The sequence below is a fragment of the Kogia breviceps genome, chromosome 1, assembly GCF_026419965.1.
Source record: "Kogia breviceps isolate mKogBre1 chromosome 1, mKogBre1 haplotype 1, whole genome shotgun sequence".
Classification (NCBI taxonomy): domain Eukaryota; kingdom Metazoa; phylum Chordata; class Mammalia; order Artiodactyla; family Physeteridae; genus Kogia; species Kogia breviceps.
Genome location: NC_081310.1, coordinates 8,522,252 through 8,545,834, shown reverse-complemented (window position 1 = coordinate 8,545,834; position 23,583 = coordinate 8,522,252). Strand labels below are relative to the sequence as shown.

Sequence of the window (23,583 nt, the reverse complement as noted above, 5' to 3'; positions counted from 1 at the left end):
TGCCATCTTGACGTGCTCCACGGTGAATGAGAAGAGGAAAACTCGTGTTTCTTATAAACCCTTGTTTCTCTACACCGAATCGTACTGACGCCTGACTAACACACCGATCGCTTAGCTTCGTCATCTCATACCTCCCTGGCCTGTGCGCTCTCCAGTCCAGCTACACTGGCCTTCCTGTAACAGTACATCCTGCCAGCCTTGCTCCCTTTGACTATAAAGCTGTTAGTAATCTGGGATGATCCTCAACCTTTTTGCCCAGTTAATACCTACTTAACCTTTAGATTTCAGCTGAAACGTCACTTACTCAGAGCAGCTTTCTCCCTCAGATCTCCCTGAAGAGGTCAGTCTCATTTTTAAGTGTGCAGTGAAGAATCTAGTCTTGCCCTAAGAGAGGCCTGGCCTTTGCCCTTGGCTCCTGGGAGGTGATCTCTAAGCTCTTGAGAAGCCATGCCTCACAAAAGTGTCTTCCTTTACCTGGGGGCTGTGGGCCACACAGATTGCCTCACGGTGTGACTTAGGTAGGGTGCGTTCTGGGTCAACAGTATCATCTCAACCTCCACGGTGGCTGGAGACTGAGGGCCGATAAAAACTCGGCACCAAGAATCGGCTGAGATGGCCTGAGGGGCAGCAGTCTGTGCACGATGTCACACATCACTGCCAGTCAAGTTACAGCGCTGGGCTGGCTTTGACGGCCCTGGGAGAAGACACGGAGCAGCTTTCCTGGACTCTGCCCTCTGTGTCTCTTCCCGCGGCTGAATTTAATCTGTGTCCTTCCACTGCAATAAACTATGTGACTATAACAGATTTGGGTGAGGTCTATGAGTTTTTCTAACAAATTACAGAACCTGAGGGTGGTCTGGGGGGCTCCCCAAACTTGCGAGTATCAGAAGTGAGGGTGGTTTGTGGTATCCAAAAGTCTGTAGTTGGTGTCCAAAGGGAGGGTAGTCTTAATAGATTATTTTTAAACTCCACAATACGGTTCTCATTTCACTCCATGCAGCACTTATTGCCACTGTAATTTTGTATTTCACTGATTAATACCAATCTCCTCCACTAAGCTCTAGACACCCTTGAGGAGAGGGCTCCTGACCGGTTATCATTCCCCAAGCACCTGGCACAGTGTCTGACACACTGCAGACACGCCATCATTCTCTCCTGGAAGACTGAGCGGGTGGAGTCACACCAACCGAGTACCAGTGACCTAAAGCAATAAGTCAGACAGACCTCAGCTTGCTCATCAGTGAACCAGCAACAAGACAACAGTGTTTTGCAGAGAAGCATTACCAAAAGGGTCGTTCCTGGATCCTTACACACAAATTGTAACTATCAGAAGACACCTTCTTCTCTAGATACTTTGTTAATCAATGATCCACACATATGCACACTTCCAGTTAGAGCATATGATTAGCATAAGACAGGCAGTATTACCTCTCTAAAATGATGCAATTCCATCCATAAATACCACAACTATGTATTTAGTTAATCTGTGTGACATTATCACAAATAAATATAATTTTAATTAAATGTTTTAAATATCTGAAAATATTCCTCAGAGTCCAGAGACCCTGGATTGGAAATCTTTACTATAAGCTCTTGAAGCCTAGAATGAAGGATTATATATTTATGTAATATATACTATAAAATTTCTAGCAGAGGCTCATAGGAGGAATACACTAAAAAGACTGATAGATATTGTTGTTGAATTACTCATCAGTTTAATAGAAACTGTTGGCATAATATAGTATAAAAAAATAAAATATAATTGGGAAATCACTAATCTGGCATATTAATAAACATGGCAGGAATAATGTGATACAAATAAAACATTAAATTATAGTAAGGCAGAAATGTAATACAGAACTAGGAAAGTATCAAGGGACTCTAGAAATTATAAATTCATACTCCAGTATCATTTCTTTTTCTTTGTAGGGTACTTTCTTATACCTTAAAAATACCTACGCCTCTATAAGTCAGTCATTGTTAGTGTCTTAGTGAATCCTAGTGTTCTTTAACTGTAATATTCTTTCTACATTTATCAGATACCTATGTGGCAGGCATTATACATGAAAACTCCTGGGTTTACAATTTAGTATGGAAGAAATATAATTAAATACACACACAAATATATATGAAAAAAATCTTGAAAAATATAAACTGTTTTAAGTGGTTATCTCTGGAGCAGGGATTATAATGGACTTTTATTTTCTACACTGTACTTTATAATGCTTACACTTTATATCATGGTTATAGATTCCTATACACCTTAAAAAAACTGTCTTTAAAAGGAGAAAAATCACCTGAAGGACCAAACTATCTGTCCTCTACTTTTTCTCTACTACCTAGATCTTGAAAATCACAAACAGTGATTATAATTATTATAGTACAATAATAAATATTACAATTTATAAATTGATTATTTGTGCTAGAGAAATAATTAGAATCTCAAAATGTTTATCATTAAGAAATTTAGTTAAATAAATTATAGGACGCTTATACTAAGAATACTTTTAAAAGAGGTGGTGTTGGGATATGGTTAAGAGTATGGACTTCAAGGCAAGAGTGCCTGGGTTTGCACCCAGCTCTCCCACTGACTATCTACATAACTTGGGCAAGTTTCTTAACCTCTCTGGGACTCAGTTTCCACATCTGTGAAATGACGAGGAACCTGTAAAACCACATAGGGTCGTGGTGAGGATCAGTTATTACAAATAAATTAATACTAAAAAATAATACATATAAAAGTACCTGACAAGCCTTCAATATGTTAGCTAATACTGTTATGTGCACTGAAAGTCACTTTAAAAAAAAAAAAAAAAAAAAAAAAGGTGGTTATGTGATGTACTAAATGTTAATTGTTGTTTTATAAATTTTTTTTTTTGGCTCTGTTGGGTCTTCATTTCTGTGCGAGGGCTTTCTCTAGTTGCGGCAAGCGGGGGCCACTCCTCATTGCGGTGCGAGGCCCTCTCACTGTTGCGGAGCACGGGCTCCGGACGCACAGGCTCAGCGGCCATGGCTCACGGGTCCAGCCGCTCCGCGGCATGTGGGTGGGATCCTCCCGGACCGGGGCTCGAACCCGTGTCCCCCGCATCGGCAGGCGGACTCTCAACCACTGCGCCACCAGGGGAGCCCCCAAACTTTTATCATTGAGTGAAGAAAGATGCAAAATATTTTGCACAGCAGTCCAACTTCAGTAAAAAAAAAAAAAAAAAGTAATAAGAATGTGTTAGCAAGTGAATAGAAAACGTGGGAGGCAGTATGGCAGGTGGAACCACCGACCTGGGCTTCAGACCTGGATCCACCAGGTACTTAAACCAGCTGTGTGACCTCAGGCAAGTAAGTTAATTTTTCTAGGCCTCAATTCCTTCATCTGTGAGATGAGGGTAACATCTCATAGGGCTGTTGCAAGGGTTAAATAAATACTGTATCTAAAGCACAATATCTGGCACACAACACACACGGTAAATGTGGGCTGTTGTTGGTACTGCTATGGTGATAGCTGTTACCACTAAGAAGACACATGCCTGCCTTATCCAACATTACATCCCTAGGACCTAAAACAATGCCCGGCACAAAGAAGGTGCTCAACAACTACTCGCTGATTAAATGAACGAGTCAATCTGTTAGAAGGGGTCAGTAGACGTGGCTGTGGGAGCACACGGATATTCACTCATCACTATATATTTCTGTAACTTAAGATACTTTTAAGTACACAATGATAAAATAATGTTTTCCTAACCCTTGAAGTAAAGCAAAAAAACTCTAATTTCTCTAAAAACACTCAATTTTTAAAAGTTGGGGGGAAAATGGAAAAAAGTAAAAAACAAGAGAAAAAGGAAAAACAAGTTACTAAGTGGAGTAGTAAACATTTGATTTAAAGGGCAGTAATGAGCATTAGTAGTTTTATTGTTTCCACCTTTCTAAAGGGTAATGAGATTATCTTAAGCAATTTTTTGAGTCTCAAAACTAAGTGCAATTTTCAAACAAATGCGATCATATTTAGCTTAGATTTTATACATTAATCAAACCTCTTCCATCATTCTCTTTTTCAGCTTTTCCAAACAACGGACTCCAAAATATGGAGGCATCTAATAACGTTGGTTAAACGTTTCACTGTATACTCCAGAACAGCAGTTCTCAAAGTGGGGTCCATGTAACCCTGGGCATTCCTAAGACCCTTTTCAAGGGGTTTGTGAGCTCAAAATTGTTTCCATAATAATTCCAAAACAGTTTTTGCTTTTTCCCCCTGCTTTCTTATTTACACTGTAGCACAACAGCAATCGAGGGTAAAACTACTGGTATTTTAGCATATACCTAGGCCGTGGCATTAAACTGTTTCACTGACACACGTGCGTAATTTAAACAATTAACAAAACAAAAACCAATTTTAGTGAAGAATGTCTTTGATAAAGGAGTAAAATTTTTATTATATTTTGACCTCAGAGTACAAGTGGTTGAGTGAAACAGGTGGTACAAATAAAGCACTTCAGCTGAAAACCAATACATGCCAGTCGATTCCAGGAAAGGCATTGGTGCAATTGTTTGAACTGTCCACTAAGTTGGCTGCTTTTTTCTTGGAACATCATTTTTTACTTGGAAGGACATGCAGCGGACAAATACGGTTGTTCAGACGGTACCTGGCAGATATTTTCTTGAAAATGAGTGAAATGAGTCTGTCACTTCAAGGAAAACATCTGATATATTTTGTTGTCCTTCATAAAATTTGAATTCTCAAGCGAAAATTAGAATTTTGTAAGATTCAGATCCATAGGTCCACCACTGTGAGTTTAAAAGTTTCAGGATACTTATCAATTCTTCTAATGATACAGATGCTGATATTAACAAATGTGACTTGTTGATAACATATATAATCATGTGTCAACATTTAGAAAATCTGCCTAAGTTGGTAAATTTTCAAAATGACCAATGCACAATGTTATAAGATCCTCCAAGAGTAAAAGATCCTTTTGAAGAGCAAAGATAAACCAAAGGATTTTTATATATCAAAGTACAAAGTTCATTAATATGATCTCAGATTTCACACTGCAACCAATCTTTAGAAGAGGAACATTTTTGGAGTTTTCATATATCAAAGACTATCCATAATTTCCTGGAAAAGAAATTAACATACTTCTCCCTCTCCAACTACACATGTGTGAGACTAAATCATGTACTTCAACCAAAAACAAAACAAAACGAAAACATTGCAACTGACTAAATAAAGAAGCTGATAGGAGAATCCAGCTGTGTGCTATTAAGCCAGACATTAAAGATATTTACAAAAATGTAAAATAATGCACTCTTCTCACTACTCTTTTGCTTTGGTAAAGATATTTATGCTTCATTAAAAAAAATACATTATCATTAACATGTAAAATGAATTTACTGTTACTTTTAAAGCAATTAATATTTTAAATGTCTCAGTTTTAATGTCTCAATGATAAATACTAATAAATATAACCCATATAAACAGAAGGTCTTTGGGGACCTCAATAATTTTTAAGAATGTGAAGGAGTCACAGGACCGAGAAGTTTGAGAACTGCTACACTAGAGACACAGGTGGAAGAGTGCTGTCTGTAAAGAGGGCTGCTCTTGAGACTCCACAGTATCCAAGGACCATACCTGCTTGGCAAAAAATATCGTGTCAAGTCTGGAGTCCTGAACCACAGAGCCTGCTGGTTCTTCTCCTGGCTGCCACTTGAAAAGAAAAATCAACCCATGAACTGGCCTACAAAACAAAAAAATACAAATTAGTGACACCAAACCTTGCTTCTTTTAACACACTGTCAATATGTTGAGTTTTAGTCATTTACGTAACAAATACAATGCAAATGAAGTAAATTTGAGAAATTTTTTTAAGATTTCTATTGCTGTTCATAGTTACTAGAATGTTGCCCAAGACACAGCTAACAAAACTTAAAAAAAACAATACATCAATTAAAATGGAATTATAATGAAAGGAATAATCTCAAATCTGTGCATTATTCAACTCTACCTTATATTACCTCACTTAAAAACAGAAAGAACATAGCAAAACTAGAAGAAGCTATTAACCCTAGACTGAATTCTGATATACGCGAATAAAGTCCACATAGGATGTTTACAGGCAAATGGCTGCTAGCATAAATACTAAGAAATATAGGACGTCACCTTCATTTAATTATTGGATGCATGAGCAACCGTCACACTGCATTATGACTGGATGTTGCATCTCACACAAAATGAAATCACCGCCTCCCCAAAGGAAAGGCTGTTGCCCACAAACCGTTAAATCACCGCTTTAGCATTCTCTCCAGTCCGTCTTTCACCACTGCCTTCCATGCAACAAAAATCTTTCCTATCCCTTAAAGACAGGTCAAATGATGCATCTTTAATTAACCTTCCCTGATCATCCAGCCAGAATTTCTCTCTTATTCCATCTAAAATGATTGCTCTCTTTGTGGGGAAGAAGAAGATAGGGGGGAGGGAACTGTCTCCTTACTATAAAAAAACATATCCCTACAGTCCCCATTCCAGGACCTACGAATGCTCCCCGCAGTGAAAACTCCCTAGCCCTCCATCTGCAATCCAGGGTCAATGCTTGGAGGTTGGGGGTTAAGGAGAGGTCCAGAGAAGTCAGAAGGACGGAGTAAGAGGAAGGTACTTCCTGGCATCAACATTTGGAATCTGAACTGTAACCTTCCCAAGAAACAATGTAATAATGTATAAAAAAAAGTTCTGGGACTTCCCTGGTGGCCCAGTGGTTGAGAGTCTGCCTGCCAATGCAGGGGACACGGGTTCGAGCCCTGGTCCGGGAAGATCCCACATGCCGCGGAGCAACTAAGTCCGTGCACCACAACTACTGAGCCTGCGCTCTAGAGCCCATGAGCCACAACTACTGAACCCGCGCGCCTAGAGCCCGAGCTCTGCAACAAGAGAAGCCACCACAATAAGAAGCCCGCGCACCTCAACGAAGGGTGGCCCCTGCTCGCTGCAACTAGAGAAAGCCCGCGTGCAGCATGAAGACCCAACACAGCCAAAAATGAACTAAATTTTTTAAAAAGTTCTGAATTACTATTAATATACATTATCTGTCAAATACAGTTTTTTGTAGACTGACCTATCATTCATGTGTTTTATGTTAAAATGTGTTCCATGTTCTAACACTATTGATCTATAAGTGAAAGTTGTAAAAAAATCAACCTATCAGTACTTTGTTGATATGGAATTACAGAGACTTAGCTTTGAATCCCTTGCAAGTTACTTATCTATGAGCCTCAGGTTCTTGGTTATACAATGGGAATAATACCTACCTCACACAACTGAAAAAAATCTTAAAGGAGATAATGTGTTCAGCCTAAGGTAACCCAAGCAAAATAAACTCATGAAAGTTTGCTTAAGTATAGACGTATTACTTTTAACCTAAGTAAAAACATACTTACTTTAATTTTTCAAAATTCTCAGGCTCTAAGCTCCATATTTCCTCTACTTGGGCTCCTCGGCAACCTGAAATAAGAAATTATTTCTTCAGAAGACAAAATAACTCATTTTTTTTTCCTTTGCCATTAAATAAAATATTACCTGAAAGAAAAGCACATTTGGGGGCGATAAGACATGACAATTTAAAATGGTAAAACTGATAAAGCTCACAGTCAAATCCTGGCCCTACCTTTACTATTTCCCAGTTATTACAGTGGGAGTATATTCCTTTGACAACTTTAAAAAGTTTCAAGATTTATTTTCACTGGAACACCCCCCCATGACTCCTCCTTCTCAGTCTCTCTCAATCTCTGGCTCCTCCTCATCCACTCTCTTCACTCAGCTGTTATGTTTCCACAGCTCTGCCCGCAGTCCCCCTTTTTCCTTACTGTACCCTTTATTTTTAAAGTGGTAAAAGGGGCTTCCCTGGTGGCGCAGTGGCTGAGAATCCGCCTGCCAATGCAGAGGACATGGGTTTAAGCCCTGGTCCGGGAAGATCCCACATGCCATGGAGCAACTAAGCTCGTGTGCCACACCTACTGAGCCTGCGCTCTAGAGCCCATGAGCCACAACTACTGAGCCCACATGCTACAATTACTGAAGCCCACACGCCTAGAGCCTGTGCTCCAGAACAAGAGAAGACACCGCAATGAGAAGCCCGCACACTGCAACTAGAGAAAGCCCGCACGCAGCAACAAAGACCCAACAAAGCCAAAAATAAATAATAAAATAAATAAATAAATAAAGTGGTAATAAATAGCTACCATTTAACAGTGCATTTCAGAACACTATTTAGTTCTGACCCTTTTCCTAAATTCCAATTCTGTACTTTAAAAATTTAATTTACTACAAACTACATCAGAGTCCCCCAAATATGTTCTTCTTCTACAACAGTGGTTCTCAACCAGGATGATTTTTTTTATGCCTCTGCACCCCCCACCCCTGCCAGGGAACATCTCAAAATGTCTGAAGACATTTTTACTGTCACTGCTGTCACTTGGGGGGGGGGACAGGTAGCATCTAGTAGGTAGAGGCCAGAGATACTGAACATCCTACATTGCACAGAATAGCCCCTGACAACAGAGAATTATCTGCCCCAAAGTGTCAAGACAAAATGAATTATCGGGCCGAAAGGGTCTAATCCCTGCAAGGCAAAGCAAGAGTACCGAGGTTGAGAACTGTGCTCTAGTAGGTCATCTGGTGGTGATGGCGTACTGGTTAAGAACCTGGCCTCCAAACTGCCAAGGTTTGAACCGTGGCTCCTCCATTTACCGGCTATATGACCACTGAACCTCTCTGTTCTCCGTACTCATAGAGCTGTTGTGAGAAATAAATGAGACAACTTACTATCTCAAAAGGTAATTTATTATGCACGAGATACATTTAATACAATGCCTCGGCACACTTTAAGGATCCATTAAATGTCAGGTAGCATTATGATCACAACAGGAAAAAACAGCCGTATTTACCAGTAACTTCAATGTGTAAAGTGCTTTGAATGCATTTTCTCTAATCCCTGCAAGGAAAGTATTATATGGAAGAGGCTTAGGGATGTTAGGTGTCTTATCTAAATTCACTACAACTAATATATGCCAAAAAGTTAATTAAAACCCATGTCTGGTTCCAAAGCCTGGGCACTTTCCATTGTTCCAGATTATTTTCAGGTGAGTGCTGGAGAAGCCTTTAGATCACATGCAAAAATCTGTGGTTTAAAAAAAAAAAAATACTGGACCAACCAACTATGTGACTTTGGCCATTCATACCATTCAGTACCTCAATTTGCTCTGCTCAGCAAGTATCTATTAGCTCCCACCCAAGTATTAAAGACACAGGTACAAGCAGAGTTACTTCATTTATTTGTAGTAGAGAAGAACTAGAAACAACCTGAATGTCTAGAACAGGTTGCTAGACGTCTAGATACATTAAGTTGGGGAAAAAAAGCTTGTTTAAGTGTGAACCTATATTTATACGTGTATCAAGGGCACAAAAGAACACTAATGCACTTGTTAACACTGGTTATGCTATTGGAAATCAACTGTAAAAAGGCCAAACGTTAAAGCATTGCACATATCATACAAAAACACAACAAACCACTGAATTAAAAGAGCCCCCAAATCTTTTGCAAAGGTATAATTTCAAGTGGTGACACCGTTTAAATAACCTTATGTTAGACACATACATATCTCTGTGTAAGGAAAACCTAGTACTTAACTGTTAGCATCTATCTCCTTATATACATTCAACTGTAATAATCTCCTTATGTACATTCAATTTCAAATAATGCATGGTATAATGGAAAGAGAAATAAGCAATGATTCAAGAGAGCTGGGTTGTAATTCTAGCACTGCCTTTAAGTTCTTTACCTTGAGTGAAACATGTCTCTGAGCCTCACTCTCCTCATGTTTAAAACAAGAATACTACCTGCTTCATCCAATCCACACAATCATTGTGAGGTATACGTTCTCAAATACCAAACACAATCATTGTGAGGTATGCGTTCTCAAATACCAAACACAAAGACTCACCATGCGGATTCCTCTAATATATATTAAGTAAAAAGTTGAGTGGGGTGGGGGGTAGGCTTTAAAAACTGAACAATTCACTTCTATTTAACAAATACATTCAGCCCTCTGTATCCAGCGGGTTCTGGGTCCGCGGATTCAACGGACCGCAGGTTGAAAGTACGTGCCAAGCATGGTATTAGGCCCTAACAAGGACAGGAAATAATAAACTATTTTAACAATGCTTAAGAACTTCAACCTAGTAGGAAACAAGCTCAAATAACTCAAAGACAGTGCAGTCTGCATATTTTGCACATGGAAGGTGCACGGGATGCGTTCTGGAAGTTAAGAGGTAGCCAACTATCCTTGCTGATCAGAAAAAACTTTGCTGTATAGTTGAACTGGGGGGACTTCCCTGGCGGTCCAGTGGTTAAGACTCCCTGCTTCCAACGCAAGGTGCTCAGGTTTGAACCCGGGTCAGGGAATTAAGAACCCACATGCCGCGCAGCCAAAAAAAATTAAATAAATAAATAAAAATTTTAAAAATAGTTGAACCGGGTCTTAACTAGGATGACTAAATAATCTGTCGTTCAAACCAGAACAGTGCTTTTATTAAATTGATTTTACTTAACAGGACATTAAATACATTTTAAATTAAAATGTTTTAAACTGTTTATATCTTGACTAACACATTTGTATTATAGTACTGGTGGCTCCATAAAACAGTCTATTCAGAAACTAATTCTAAAAATAATTTTCTTAACAATGTACCTGGAGTCTTTCTCCCCAGGAAAAATACTCTGGTGAGGCTCTCCCAGTCTGTTGCCAGCGCCTTAAATTTAATTGACTGGTAGGGATGCTAGCTTGCAACACACAGTTCTGACAACATCGATTACCAGTCCCCTAACCGTATCAACAGGTCTACCAGAAGCAGCAGGCGTGGGCCCAGCTTCTGCACCTCCCGTGAAAAACAGCCCTTGGTATCTTCCCCAACCCCGTTTTCGGTTATTTCATGGCACAGACAAATGTCATTTAGCTGGTGATGGGACCAATCAGGAAAAACCGCATTGTCAGCTCTTGGGCAATCTCTCCAAAAATGAGGACTAGACTCAACTATGTGAAATGAACAGGGAGCCCTAAGCTGGAGACACTGTTAGCCTGTACCCCTAATAAGAAGGTCCCATTTTGGAGGCCCCAACGATTATAATCAACACTTGCTTCCAGGCATACCATGTGCTCATAACTACACTTTTATTTCTTGTGTGAATGCCTATGCTTTCAATTAATGCCAGGCATTAACTTGCCTCTCTCCCCAAAACAAGGTGACATGCACCTTACAAGTGTCTGAAACAGACCTTCACGTAAAGGAAACACCGCATGGGCTCTGAGTCACTCAGACCTGCCTCAGCTCCGGGGCCTGAGTTGTTGTGGGCGATGGAATTTTTCTAGACTTCTTCCCTGCAGACCCAGGCAGAGTCTGCGCAGTCACGAATACACCCTGCTATACCTGAGTTAATGCCTTAAGCTTAAGAGGAAAGGTTGATACAAAGACTTGAAAAAGTCACCTGGCTCCCTAACAAAAACACTCCAACAGATAAGTTGAACAGATGTGGTACCAGCCCTGCAGGTCGGGTCAGATTAATCAGAGTAGCGGAGGGAATGGCACATTTGGTATAGAAAGAAAGGATGGGTTTAGTTGGGAGACAATTCTCAATGGGTTTCTACTGTTACTGCTTGTCTTCTGAGAGGAATTACCAGATTTGTTCAAAACTGTCTTTTCAAGGATGTCAAAGTAGTAAACAGACTTGAAAGGTATAGATATTGTCTCCCTCTGGGGCGGAGGGAAGACCTATTGCTGTCTATAATAACAGTAGCTCCCTGGAGCTGAAGGTGGGGCAAGTTTGCTAGCAGCCTCGTTTAACGTCGGGAGCTCCCTCAGGCTGCGGGTTTCTCAGCTATGACAGAAACTCACGCATGCCGCATCTACCTCCACTTCTATGGACCTAAAGGACAAGGGAACCAATGCAAACATGAACCTCCTGTTGCCTACTGTGCCATGAGTAACACAATCCTTTAGCTGTAAAGCTGAAGCTGTCTGCCAGCATCTATAAAATAGTGGCAGGCCCATTTGTCAGCTGGCTAGCAGGGTAAAATCTCACACTTCATAATTCTTAACAGATGCTGGATTTTCTCAAATGCCTTCTGCAATTACTGAGATAATCTAATTGTATGGTTTTTCTTGTTTAGTTTAATATGGTGTAAATCTCAAATGTTAAACCAACCCTGAATTCCCGGGATAAACCCCTCTCAATCATGATATATTGTCTATTGGATTTGATTTGCTAATATTTTGTTTAGAACTTCTGCATCTATGCTGATGGTGGATATGGGTCTGCAGTTTCCTCTTCTTATAATGTCTTTGTCTGGTTTGGGCGTTAGGATAATGTTGACCTTCAGAAAATGGGTTGGGGAGTATTTCCTCCTCTCCAATGTCTTTGGAAAAGCTTGTGTAGAAATGGTATTCCTTATCCCTTAAATATTTGACAGAATTTATGAGTGAAGCCATTTTGGCTAGAGTTTTCTTTGCGGGAAAATTTTACATTACAATTTCACTTTCTTTAATAAGGCATGATAGAGCATAAGGCTCTACTGTTTGTTTATTACCTCTCGAGTGGACTTTGGTAATTTGCACCTTTAAAGGAATCTGTACATGTCATCCAAGTTGTCAAATTTATTTGCATAAATATTTATTAAAATATTCACTTATCCTTTTAATATCTGTAGAATCTGGGACTTCCCTGGTGGTGCAGTGGTTAAGAATCCTCCTGCCAACGCAGGGGACACGGATTCGAGCCCTGGTCCGGGAAGATCCCACATGCCGCGGAGCAACTAAGCCCGTGAGCCACAACTACTGAGCCTGTGATCTAGAGCCTGCAAGCCACAACTACTGAGCCTGTGATCTAGAGCCCATAAGCCACGATACTGAGCCCACAATCTTGAGCCCGTGAGCCACAACTACTGAGCCCACATGCCACAACTACTGAAGCCCTCACGCCCAGAGCCTGTGCTTCTCAACAAGAGAAGCCACTGCAATGAGAAGCCCGCGCACTGCAACGAAGAGTAGCCCCCACTTGCCGCAACTAGAGAAAGCCCACACGCAGCAACGAAGACCCAATGCAGCCAAAAAACTATTTATTTTTTTTAAAAAATCCGTAGAATCTGTAGTGATGTCATCTCTCTTATTCCTAATATTGGTCATGTGTCTCCTCTCTTTCTTCTGATCAGTCTGACTAGAGGTTTATGCATTTTATTGATCTTTGAGAAACCAGCTTTTGGTTTCATTGACTTTCTCCACTATTTTTCTCTTTTCTGTTTTACTAATTTCAACTCTGATCTCTATTACTTCCTTTTATCTGCTTACTTTAGGTTTAATTTACTCATCTTTTTCTAGTTTCTTGAAGGGAAAGCTGAGGTCACTGATTTGTTGTAGTAAATCCAGTTCCTGTTACTCTATCTTGGCTGGAAGCAGAAATATATAGCCTCTATTTTTCATTAGTAGACTATCCTAGTTTGTTTTGCTGCATTTATGAATTATGTATGCATTGTACCAATTAAAAGTATATAGTTCTGGGCTTCCCTGGTGACGCAGTGGTTGAGAATCCGCCTGCCAATGCAGGGGACACGGGTTCGTGCCCCGGTCCGGGAAGATCCCACATGCCACGGAGCAGCTGGGCCCGTGAGCCATGGCCACTGAGCCTGTGCGTCCGGAGCCTGTGCTCCGCAGCGGGAGAGGCCACAACAGTGAGAGGCCTGCATACCACAAAAAAAAAAAAAAAAAAAAGTATAGTTCTGCTCCATCAGTTTCTTAAATTAATAAGAACTTTGTTTTACCATGATGTTATATTCCACCAAAATTTTGATATATTCACTGAATTCACAAATAATTTCTCCTTCAATGAAGAAACTTAAATCTACAATAGCATTCATAATACAATAAGATGTTTCAATTCTGAAAGAATAAACTTCCAAAGGTTTTTAAAATCCATAAATTGAATGAGGAAAAAAGAAAACGATTGGAAAAAACTCAGCCTCTTTGAAGCATCTGACGGTGATATACAACTACTATCATTTAACTTTTTTTGCAAAGTTCTTCTTCTGTTAATTAAACCAGTCTAATAATTATAGCTTCAGTTTTCATTTCTGCAGGTACAGAAGGTGCAGTTCCATGGCAGTCTCTTATGCATGCTTTTATTTAAATCATTTTCAATTCCAAGTTTTCTGCACATATGAAATTAGAGCAAAAGCTATTAACAGAATGGACTAATTTTAAAATAAACAAATTGGCCTGATACAACGTTTCTTAAGGTTAACTCTAACATGTCAAAACAGTTAAGGTTTTGAAGGTAAAGTTTATGGCTAAAACCTGCAGACATCTCAAACTCAGTGTATGTCCGAAGCTGAACCCACTTTCTTGTCCATCAAGCCTACTCCTCTCTTGTACTTGTACTTCACCAGTCTCCCAAGCTAGAAACTAGAGTCACTGTCACCTCTTTTTCCCTACATCCCAGCAGTTAACAGTCCTGTGGATTTAAATATAGCAAACATTATCGAATCTACCTCCTCCTCTCCAAATCACTACATTATGTGTGGAGCCAATCATCTCAAATTCTGACCATTTTAAGAGGCTTCTAGCTTCTCTTACTTCATTCCAATCTACCCTGCACACTAGAAGTAATAAATCTTTTAAATTATAAAGATATCATTTCAGCCTTGAAATATCTTTGACAGTTAAGTCCCCAGGGACTCCGGGGCAATCCACACTACACAACATGGCACACAATCTGGCCTCAGTTTATCTTTTCAGCTTCGGATTTAAACACTCCCTTAGTCTGTTACCTTATGTTTTAGTCCCTTTCCCAGTTGCTCCCTAAGTCATATACTTTACCACCACTACTGTTTATGCCTTTCTCTCTGCCTGTGCTCTTCCACGACCTGTGCGTACCTACTCTAATGTAGCAGTTGATATGCCGTATTATAATTTGCTTGTCAGTTCTTTAGAACAGCAGTCATGCTTTATTCACATTAAAAATACCCAAAACCTACCAATGTGTCAGATACAACAGGTAAACAATATATGCCCGATACATGATATCCAAACAGTCAGTTACGTACAACAAACAGTTATCTATATCAATGTTGAATTTCCACCTCAAGGACAAGTTTTAACATAATAGCTAAAATTAATACTTGAGAAAATTTAACAGATAAAAATAAACTTACTGCCAAAGAAGAGCTGCAGGGACAGGGAAGGGTACAAAGTCAAATATGTTGGTTACTTGGTACCAGAGATGAGGAACAGAGTCAGGAGGAAATTACGAGGCAAGCATGTGGCCTCTGAAGCACAAGCTGGAGAAAGCACACTTCCCGGAAGCCACAAAACGAGCAGAACGAGCGAGGTGGTCCGTGCGTCCCACGCGGCCAGCCTGTGCGGACGTTCGCAAGGCTGGTCACACACTCGAAGGGTTCTGCTCCGAATAACTCGAATGTCAGGTTCCAGGGTGGCTTGGGCCTTGGACACCCCACCCTCGACAAGGCGCACCCGACTTTTCCTGTAGCACCGATGGCCTGAGACACACACCTGGGCACCCCTGCCCGGAATGGGGGCGCCCCATGGTGGAAAGGGAAGAATCGGTACGTAAAGAGGGAGGGGTGGGAACCGGGGCGGGGGCTCAGGTCAGTGAAGCTAGTACTGGAGCGCCGAGTCCCGGGGACACGCTCCTGCCCTCGCGGTGTGGCTCTCAGATCACCACGGAAACGCGACTGGCCGGGACCAAGGAGGGACCGGAGCCCTGCCTTTCCCCCTCCCCGACTCCAGGATTAGAGAGTCGCCTCCCTTCAGACGCTGGGCGGCGGCGGCCGCAGGGAAGCACTCCATACCCAGCTCAGGCCTCCTCCCGTGACCCCCGGCCCAGGACGGTCCCCTTGGCTCTCACCGAATCCTTTAATGAGCTCGGTGAAGACCCCGGGGTCGCTTTCCATGAGGCACCACTCCCCAGCATTGCCCGTCATGGCCCCGGCCACACGCCGCCCCGCTCCACCTCCGGCTCCAGCACCCCCCACAATCCAGCCGCCTCTGGCCACTGAGCTCTGCAAACCCGCCGCTGGCTCGTCAACGTCACGTCACCCCGCCTACTTCCCGACAGCCTCCGGGCGCCGTCACCTGCAGCGCGACAGAGCGCGGGAGGACGCTCTAGCCACCCAAGAGACGGCGAAACTCTTTCTGGGCCGCGCAGGACCCGGAGCCGATTCCAAGGGGCCAGGGCCGCCGAGTAAGGGCGGGATTTGGGGCGCCGGAGGAGGGAACATCCGGGACTCTCGCCAGTCTGGGGCGGGGGCGGGGCACGCCCGGGGGGGCGGGGCTCGTTCCCGGGAGCCGAACCGGGAGACTCGGGCGGCGGAGTCGGAGCAGTTGCCACCCCTCAGGCTGAGGCGCGTCGTCTTTCGGCGGCGTGGCGCAGCGCTTCTCCCGGTGGCGCGGCGGCTTCGGAGCGTCGGCCGCCGGGCACAGGTGAGGACACCGCGGGCGGCCGGTGGCCGGGGCCCTTTGTGCGGTCTGAGAGGCGCCGGGGACGCGCAAGGTCCGGCCGGTCCTCTGTGGCCCTCACCCCGCATCCCCGCGGCCGAGGCCGAAGCAGACGCTGCGCCGACCCGTCTCCCGCCCCACCTCCGTGCCCTGCCGGCCTGGGTGGCTGGACCGACACCTCTGTTGGGCCGGGCGCTTCCCGAAGCCGGGATCGCTCCCGCTTGTACTCGCGGTGCTTCCCGCAGGCCGGCGTCCCAGGGGCCCGCTTTCCTCCTCCCCTTCCTTCTCCTCCGTTTCCTCCTCCCGCCGCTGCTGCGCCGAGAGGCGTTGCCCGGCATCTGGGCTTCGGGAAGAAGGATCTTTGTGAGAAGACCGAGGACGAATTTGTCCTGGAGGGAATGACGAGGGACAGGAGAAGATCCGTCCTGTCGTCGGTGGGGCTGATAGACAAGTGTAAAGGGGCGCTATGCCTCCAAGGCACATGAGGTTGAAAAATGCAGTGTGTTAATCTGAAAATATTTGTAATTGTCCTAAGACTAAAAGATGCGTTAAACCAAAAATGGCTGTCTTCACTAAATCACGAAACCTCATACCAGGCCCTTGCAGAATAGTAATGTTAAAACTAAAATCTTTCAGAGTAGTAGTGTTTATGGATCACTCTGTAAAGCTCTGACTTCCAAGAAGGGCCCTTGGCTTCCAGAAAAAAAAAAAAAAAAAAAAAAAGCTTTACTTGGTAGAACTCGGATTCTTTGCTTCTCAAGCAGGAGGACCTGTGCCCTGGAATAAGGGAACCTTGTTCTGTAGGACTATGTGAAGCTACGAAATAAACATGATACATTTTACTGAGAGAAACAGTGGCACAGCTTTTATATGAAAACAACCGTGGTTATATTATGGAGTAGAAGCTAAAATTTATGTCAAGGGTTAGATTAAAAAAAATTTTTTTGTTTGGAAACTTTCTTGAAGTTTGTCCCTGGGAGACTGTGTCTTCAGGCTGGTGGGGGGCAGGAGAGGTATCTGTTCTGTTAAATATACTTAAATGGGAAAGCCTGTGAGGCACAGGAGTCTAGCCTTATTTCCTTATAAACCATGCCTAGAATGAGTGTCATCAGAGTCCAAAGCTGTTTGCAGGAATTTGCCGTATTTTCTTAGTCTGCAATATTGCTATGAACTTGAAAATGTTTTTGGTGCTAAGTAACTATTGAATACATCAAAACTAACATTTGATACCCAACTGAACATGGTGCCTATTGTAGAAAGACCAAACTGAAAGTTTAGCCCTTGAAACGACCAGTAAGTAATCAGAATGGGGGTGGGGGACGTGTGTGTCAAATTTCTTTAATTATGTTAACATTTAATCCTAAGAGGTCACCTAAAAATCCAGATTTCTGAGTTTTTGAGAAAAATGAGAAGATCTGGCAATATGAGGCCCAGACTGCATGGCGACCAGCTGGCTAAAAGGTGTATGCCTTCGGGGGGTCATGCTGTCATGTCTGCTCCAGTTCCTCACCACTTTTTATTGCATCACCCTTGACTTGATTCGCTCATGTCCGTTTACCAGTCTGAGTGATACAGCTATCTGAACTTGTGACCGCCGTGTTTGCAGTATTATTTCTTTCAAACTGCCTTGCTCTCATAGATGTAAGTCAGCTTTGACTCCATTTAAAAAGGAATAAGCTGCAAACTTGTTTGACCTCTCGGGATGAAAGGGAGCCTTTTCAAGTGACAAATGATCAAGAGACTTGGGAAAGATATTTAGATGTGTACATTCATTCAAGAAGAATATAGGAGGGTTTCCCTGGTGGCGCAGTGGTTGAGAGTCCGCCTGCCGATGCAGGGGACACGGGTTCGTGCCCCGGTCCGGGAGGATCCCACGTGCCGCGGAGCGGCTGGGCCCGTGAGCCGTGGCCGCTGAGCCTGAGCGTCTGGAGCCTGTGCCCCACAACGGGAGAGGCCACAACAGTGAGAGGCTCGCGTACCGCAAAAAAAAAAGAAGAATATAGGAGTCCTTAGAAGTAATATATTATTAGCACTGTTAAAAGTTACTATAGATGTTCTAGTTCCAGCGAATAAGAAGCAGAACTAGTGCTATTGCATGCTGCGTATTACTGCCATTCACTGATTTTGCATTCAAAATTAGGAAAAAGCGAAGTGGGCAATGTATAAAATATCCACAACCAATTTCAGAGTGTGGCCGTGCTTTTAATCATATTGTGATCTGTTTGATTTCTTCTCAAAATTTTGATTTATAGACGTTTAATACAACTTTAGCTGTATTACATTTCCTTGGAGGGGTGTTGCTTTAAGAGCACCGAATAGGTCAGGCCAGCTGAAAGAAGAATTAACTATCTTTTGTTTGTTTGTTTGTTAATCTGGATTTACAACACTTGATTATTCAGGAGTGGATTAAGTGATGACCAGGCTTTGACCTCACCCACTGCCCAACTGCCTTCTAAACCACTGACACTGGAGCTTAAGCTTTGAGAAGGGGGCTGATGACATTTGGGGAAGGAAGAAATTAAGGTCCTGTATATGTATGTCTGTGTGTATCTCAAATTTCTTTCTAAAGACAAATATAAAAAATGTGGGGTTAAATATCACTTAAATGCTTATCTATTTAAATAACTTTCCATATATATTTCACCTAGCCAATTTTAAATTTTTTTTTAATAACAGATTTTTGAGTTAGAATTCACACATCACACTCAGTGGGTTTTAGTATATTCACAGAGTTGTGTAACCATCACCACTATCTAATTTCAGAACATTTTCATCACCCCTAAAGAAACCCCTTACCACTTTAGAGAACAATGTAGCAGGTCCTCAAAAGGTTAAATATAGAGATATTATATGATGCAACATTTTACATTTCACTAGCAGTATATGAAGGTTCTAATTTCTCCAAATCCTCGCCAACACTTATTATTGTCATTTTGATTCTTGCCATTCTAGTAGGTGTGAAGTGGTATCTCACTGCAGTTTTGATTTGCATTTCCCTGATGACCAGTGATATTCAGCATCCATTTTTGTGTTTGTTGGCCATTTGTATACCTTCTTTGAAGACATACCTATATAGATTCTTTGCCTATTTTTTAATTGGGTTATTTATCATTTTATTATTTAGTTATGAGTTCTTTGTATATTAGACACATTTCTTATCATATGTATGATTTGCAACTATTTTCTCCCATTCCATGGGATGTCTTTTTTGCTTGCTTTGTGGTGTCTTTTGAAACAGTTTTAAATTCTGATGAAGTCCAGTCTATTGTTTTTTTTCTTTTGTCACTTACACCTTTGGTGTCTGTATTTTGAGATCAACTCAGTTCAGTTCCAGAGTTAGCATCAGATTCCCCCCAAGTGAAAGGGCAGGATCCCAAACAGATTGTCTTTAACTTCAGACAACAGCTTCAAATAAGGTCCCAGTCCACTCAACTAGGCTTCCCACAATGCGCTCAGGGTCAGACTCAACTCCCTAAAAGCACCATCCTTATGATTACAGTTTTATTATAAAGGATGCAACTCAGGAACAGCCAAATGGAAGACACACGCAGGCCAACATCTGGAGGCAATGGAGGGATTCCTTCTGTTTGTAGAATCCTGGCACATCACTGTCCCAGCACATCAGTGTTCACCAACTGGGAGTCTCTGCTGAACTTTTTTTTTTTTTAAGATTTATTTATTATTTATTTATTTTATTTTAGTTATTTTTGGCTGTGTCGGGTCTTAGTTGCGGCATGTGGGATCCTCATTGAGGCATGTAGGATCTTTCGTTGGGGCGTGTAGGCTCTTCATTGTGGCTCTCAGACCTCTCTAGTTGTGGCATGTGGGTTCCAGAGCGAGTGGGCTCTGTAGTTTGCGGCACTCGGGCTCAGTAGTGTGGCGCGCAGGTTTAGTTGCCCCGCAGCATGAGGGATCTTAGTTTCCTGACCAGGGATCAAACCCGTGTCCCTTACATTGCAAGGTGGATTCTTTACCACTGGACCACCAGGAAAGTCCCTCCGCTGTACTTTGATGTCCAGAGTTTGTATATGGGGGTTCATGACTAGGCATGATTGATTAATTCATTGACCCTGTGGTTGACGTCAGTCACCTGCCTTCCTTCCCTCCTGGGAGGTTGATCTGGCCTAAAGTTCCAACCTTCTAATCAGATGATTGGTCTTTATGGTGACCCCCAACTGGAAGCAATCCAAAGACCCAAAATGAGTCACCTCATTAGCATAAAAAAGACACTCCCATCAGGATATTGCAAGAGTTTTTTTTTATTCTTAACTCTTTTTTTTTTTTTTTTTGCCGTACGCGGGCCTCTCACTGCTGTGGCCTCTCCCGTTGCGGAGCACAGGCTCCGGATGCTCAGGCTAAGCGGCCATGGCTCAGGGGCCCAGTCGCTCCGCATGTGGGATCTTCCCGGACCGGGGCACAAACCTGTGTCCCCTGCATCGGCAGGCGGACTCTCAACCACTGCGCCACCAGGGAAGCCCTATTACTCTTTAAATTGAATAAAAGATTCTTTAAATTCTATAGTGCTTTACAGTTTTCAGAAGTTTCACACATATGATTTCATATAATCCCAAAATAACCCTTTTTTTTAATCCTCTACCCCTTCCCTCTTCCTTCTCCCCACTGTAACCACTAGTTTGTTCTCTGTATCTGTGAGTCTGCTTCTTTTTTGTTTTATTCACCAGTTTGTTGTATTTTTTAGATTCTGCATGTAAGTGATACCATAGAGTATTTGTCTTTCTCTGTCTGACTTATTTCACTGAGTATAATGCCCTCCAAGTCCATCCATGTTGTGGCAAATGGCAAAATTTCATTCTTTTTTATAGCTGAGTAGTATTCCATTGTATATGCATATACCACATCTTATTTATTCATTCATCTGTTGATGGACACTGAGGTTGCTTCCATACCTTGGCAATTGTAAGTAACGCTGCTGTGAACATTGGGTGCATGTATCTTTTCGAGCTAGGGTTTTTGTTTTTTTTGGATATAAACCCAAAGTGGTATGTGAAGCCCTGTGAGAACCATGGACAAAAATCAGATATTCTTCTTTTTTCTTTTTTTTTTTTATACAATTTTTCAAGGTTACACTCCATTTATAGTTATTACAAAATTTGGCTATATTCCCCATGTTGTACTCTACATCCTTGTAGCCTGTTTTACACGGAGTAGTCTGTATCTCCCACAAAAACCAGATATGCTTTATTATACCACTATGTCTTATCACCTAGCCAGTTTTAAAGTTAATTTGTATTTCAGCGCTCAGTGACAAAGAGAGCAGCTTGGAACATGCTGCCATTCTGTTTTTTATATTTCACTCTAAAAATTTGACTCAGGTAAATCTACATAAGCAAGTAGAGAGGTGCCGTAACTGTTAATGATGTGATCTGATCCACAGTTTTATGTTGCACTCTGGAAAGCATGTTCACAGAAGCATATGAAAAGGTGAAAATTTCTCCTGCAGAAGTATCGAAAGGGTGTGTGGTCAGGGTTGTCATTAATAAAATGTAACATGCAAGGAAAGATTCCATTGGTACAGCTATGAATAAATAATTTATTTCTTATAATAGGGATTACAAGGATTACATTTAGGGATTTCTTTTTTAGGCATCCTCTCTAGATTAAAAGTTCATTTTTCTGCTTGCTTTACAAAAGATACTTGAATACCTAATATTAAACATATTAGAAGAACTTACAGAGAAATACTGTTCTCAGGTGACATTTTTACTCAGTACTCATTACTTTCTCTTTGTAACTTTTTCATGTTTTATTTTTCTTAATTGTATTTCTATTACCTGCATGTAGTGCATTAATTATTTTATCCTGATTACAGAATTTATGTTAAAGGCTTAAATTATGTTTTTAATTGCATGCATTGAGACTTATTTTTAAAGTAAATGTGTTACAGGAAAGAAAAGCCAGTCATGCATGATACTTAGAAAAATGGTTCAGAAAATCAACTTTAATACTGCTTAGTTATCCTTAAATATATATTAGGAATTACTTAAAAATGGTGTTCTAGAGGAGGGATACACAAATAAGGCCTGGTCCCTTTTCTCAAGGGAACCATTGATGTTAGCTGGACATGCTCACAAAGAATAATATAAGGGAAAGAACTTGGAGAGCAGGGGGTTTTGATGTTTATATTGGAACCTTGAAATCTCACCACTTGGGCGTTGGTGCAGGAAAACTGGTGTAGTATATAATCTGATAATTGAATGTCTTCTCAAAATTATTCATTTAACAAATACGACTAATAAGCAGGAATAGCCAGGTTGAAGTAACACCAGAGAGAGTGTGTTTTGTTAAATCTAAAGGAGAGGCCAGCAATGTCAAAAAATTTCTACTGGAATTAGCAATTAATGTTATCAATCTTTGAGAAGGCTCTTAGCCTTTTTGGATGGAAAGGCAGAGGTTAATGCCATATTGAAAAGGAGGTACGAATACATAGAAAAAGCAACATCCACTGCACCAGGAGTTTCAGCCTGTGCTGTACTCAGTCACTATAAATCAGTCCATAATGACTAATATAATATGATCATTTTGTCTCTGACACCACCTGAAGACTAGGCCTGCACTGACATAAACTACTTTATGTCAGAGCTTTATTTGGAATATCGACACTGCTGTTTCCAGCACAATTCAAATCACTGTCCCCCTCAGTCACATTCAAAATGTGAGGCTTTCTTCCCAGCACTTATCTCTGCACCATTGTGTGTTCCCCCTCTGAGACCCAATCTTTCATTGCTCCCTTACTCACCCAATTTCCCCGCATTGAGAACTCCCTCAATGTCTTTACTCCTCTTTCTCCCTCACACGGATCGTTACCCACACCCTTAGTGAAGGAGATGCCTCTTTTGCTGTCAATGGCTAGTCTCAGCCTGGGTGCTCTGAAGCTTCTTTCAGGGATCTCATTCCCTCACTTACGCCCTTTCTCTGCTGTCTTCACCTCTCCAAATTGAACTTTGAACCTCAACCTCAGTGTCCTCTCATCTGAAAAGGTAAAAAGATTTTTCCTGTAGCTCCTGCCTTCTCTCTTACCCTCC

The 23,583-nt window shown here is 41.7% G+C and overlaps 2 protein-coding genes across 8 annotated transcripts in view; one reads left to right on the top strand and one right to left on the bottom strand.

Moving 5' to 3' along the window:
• Positions 1–16,299, bottom strand: part of UCHL5 (ubiquitin C-terminal hydrolase L5) — a 50,101-nt gene extending 33,802 nt beyond the window's left edge. For 4 of the 6 annotated variants that reach the window (XR_010839334.1, XR_010839336.1, XM_067027548.1 and 1 more), the window contains exons 1-3: positions 15,951–16,284; positions 7,420–7,483; positions 5,621–5,726 (exon numbers count right to left, since the gene is read on the bottom strand). Coding sequence is in view for 4 of the 6 variants with exons in the window: in XM_067027548.1 (XP_066883649.1) it covers positions 5,621–5,726; positions 7,420–7,483; positions 15,951–16,026 (246 nt within the window). In the remaining 2 variants the exon portion in view is untranslated. Of the gene's footprint in view, positions 1–5,620; positions 5,727–7,419; positions 7,484–15,950 lie in introns of all 6 variants that reach the window. The other 2 variants (XM_059041577.2, XM_059041583.2) reach the window with 2 other exon arrangements.
• Positions 15,375–23,583, top strand: part of RO60 (Ro60, Y RNA binding protein) — a 29,804-nt gene continuing 21,595 nt past the window's right edge. Inside the window, exon 1 of one of the 2 annotated variants that reach the window (XM_059041456.2) lies at positions 15,375–15,648. In XM_059041456.2, coding sequence (XP_058897439.1) covers positions 15,615–15,648 — 34 coding nt within the window. In that variant the 5' untranslated portion in view covers positions 15,375–15,614. Of the gene's footprint in view, positions 15,649–16,187; positions 16,526–23,583 lie in introns of those variants that run through there. The other variant, XM_059041466.2, reaches the window with a different exon arrangement.